Below are 1910 nucleotides of genomic sequence, written 5' to 3' on the forward strand. Positions count from 1 at the left end.
TTTCACCTTTACTAATAATCCTTTTCCCTTGGGGTCTACCTTGTTGTCTCTTTACGATAGGTGGGTTGATGATGTTGTTTTTATCAATATCAAAAGTCCTATTTTAGTTGGGAATTGGTTGGATGGCATGCAAATAAGTCTTCTATAATAGTCACTCGTAAAGTACGGTGAAATGAAATCAATAGCTTCACGTTTAATATTTCGTATGGCTGAAAGAGCATGAGCACAAGGGAAACCGTATACACGCCACCTTACAAAAAAAAAAAACAACAATATAAACACTCAAAAAATCAGCATTGCATATACAGGATGTGTATCTTTCAGTTACACATGCATATACAGAATGTGTAATTGGTAGTTACACATGCTTATACCTAGTGTAACTAGAAGTTATACACCCTGTAAACTTTCAGAAAATTAACATATAGGATGTGTATCTTTCAGTTGCACATGCATATACAGGATGTGTATCTTTCAGTTACACATGCATATACATAATATGCAATTGTTAGTTACACATGCTTATACCTAGTGTAACTGGAAGTTAGACACCCTGTAAACTTTCAGAAAATTAACATACAAACAGAAAAAGAAAAAAAAAGCATAATAAATAATACCTTTGACAGGTGCAAGTCCAGTGTTCTAGATCCACTCTGTGAGTTCTTTAGCTTAAACCTTTAAACACGGTAGGACTAGCAACCAATACTTGCCAAGCCAAACCTTCATCTTGTAGAGCCTCAAGCCTTTTCTCATACTCCGGAGTTAATGGAGTCATCATATTATCACTAAGAGCACGACGCTTTGCCATTATTTTCATAACTTTCATCCTAATGTGAAAAGAAAAAAAAAACTTATGAATCTACAAAGTGACAAAACAAGAAACAAAGACAAAAAAACAGAAAAAGCACTCTACGAACCTGATCAAGAAGAGAAAATGCAGGCATCTTCTTGTGAACCTTAATCCAGCTATTGAATGATTCTTCTAGAGTACTAGATGTGCGTCCATACCGACAACCTTGGAAAAATGCATTCGCATATGCTTCAGGTGGGATGGTTTCTATGTAATCAGCCACCCAATCGCAATTCAAATCTCTTATTTTTTTTGTGGCCTTAGCATGGTTTTCAGGTGAGAGTGTGTACGTCGCTTTTTGGAAGTGGTCAAGCACGAGAAAGTACCTAGGATCTGATTGATTGATGAGAAGATTAGTCTTCAACTGATAGTAACAAAAGCTATGGAATGAGTCTGGATATACAAGTGGAACACCACGCAAGAGTCCTTCATGGCGATCCGAATGGAAGGTGATTGGCCTCCCGTCACCAACAACTTGAGTCAGATTTCTTAAAAACCACTCCCAGTTGTCGTTATTCTCAGAATCAACTAGTGCCATAGCAAGGGGAAAAAATCCTATAAAGTGTGCAGAAATTGAAGTTAAAATAAGTTACACAAAAAAACAAAACAATGTGTAACTTGAAGTTACACATCTTAAAAACAGATATGTAACTTAAAGTTACACATGCTATTCCCCAATGTGTAACTGAGGGTTACACATGTATAACTCTCAGTTATCTCTCAGTTTAAGTTGTTCAGAAAACTTAAAAAACATACCTTTATCATCATTGATCCCAGTAGCTGCCATCAAGCAGCCTCTGAATCTACCAGTAAAGAAAGTAGCATCCAAATAGACTATTGGACGACAAAACCGGTACCCTTTGATGCATGCATCAAACGAGATGAAAATCCGTTTGAAATCTTTCTTTGCATGGTTAAATTGAAAGTCTATCACACTACCTGGGTTAGTTTCCCTTATAGCATTAATATACCATACCAAGTGCGAGTATGACTTCACATCGTCACCATAAATGGTCTCACAAAACTTCTCCCTACCATTATAGGCCTGATAATACTCCAT

General features: G+C 36.6%; 1 protein-coding gene across 1 annotated transcript; it reads right to left on the bottom strand.

The window, feature by feature from the left end:
• Positions 1-664: 664 nt before the first annotated feature.
• On the bottom strand, positions 665-1910 carry LOC113315493. The gene is made up of 4 exons (XM_026563767.1): positions 1790-1910; positions 1607-1630; positions 918-1405; positions 665-859 (listed from the first exon to the last, which is right to left on the bottom strand). Exons 1-4 carry the CDS (start codon positions 1908-1910, stop codon positions 665-667), a joined length of 828 nt encoding a protein of 275 aa, XP_026419552.1.

Source organism: Papaver somniferum, chromosome 10, assembly GCF_003573695.1.
Source record: "Papaver somniferum cultivar HN1 chromosome 10, ASM357369v1, whole genome shotgun sequence".
Lineage (NCBI taxonomy): Eukaryota > Viridiplantae > Streptophyta > Magnoliopsida > Ranunculales > Papaveraceae > Papaver > Papaver somniferum.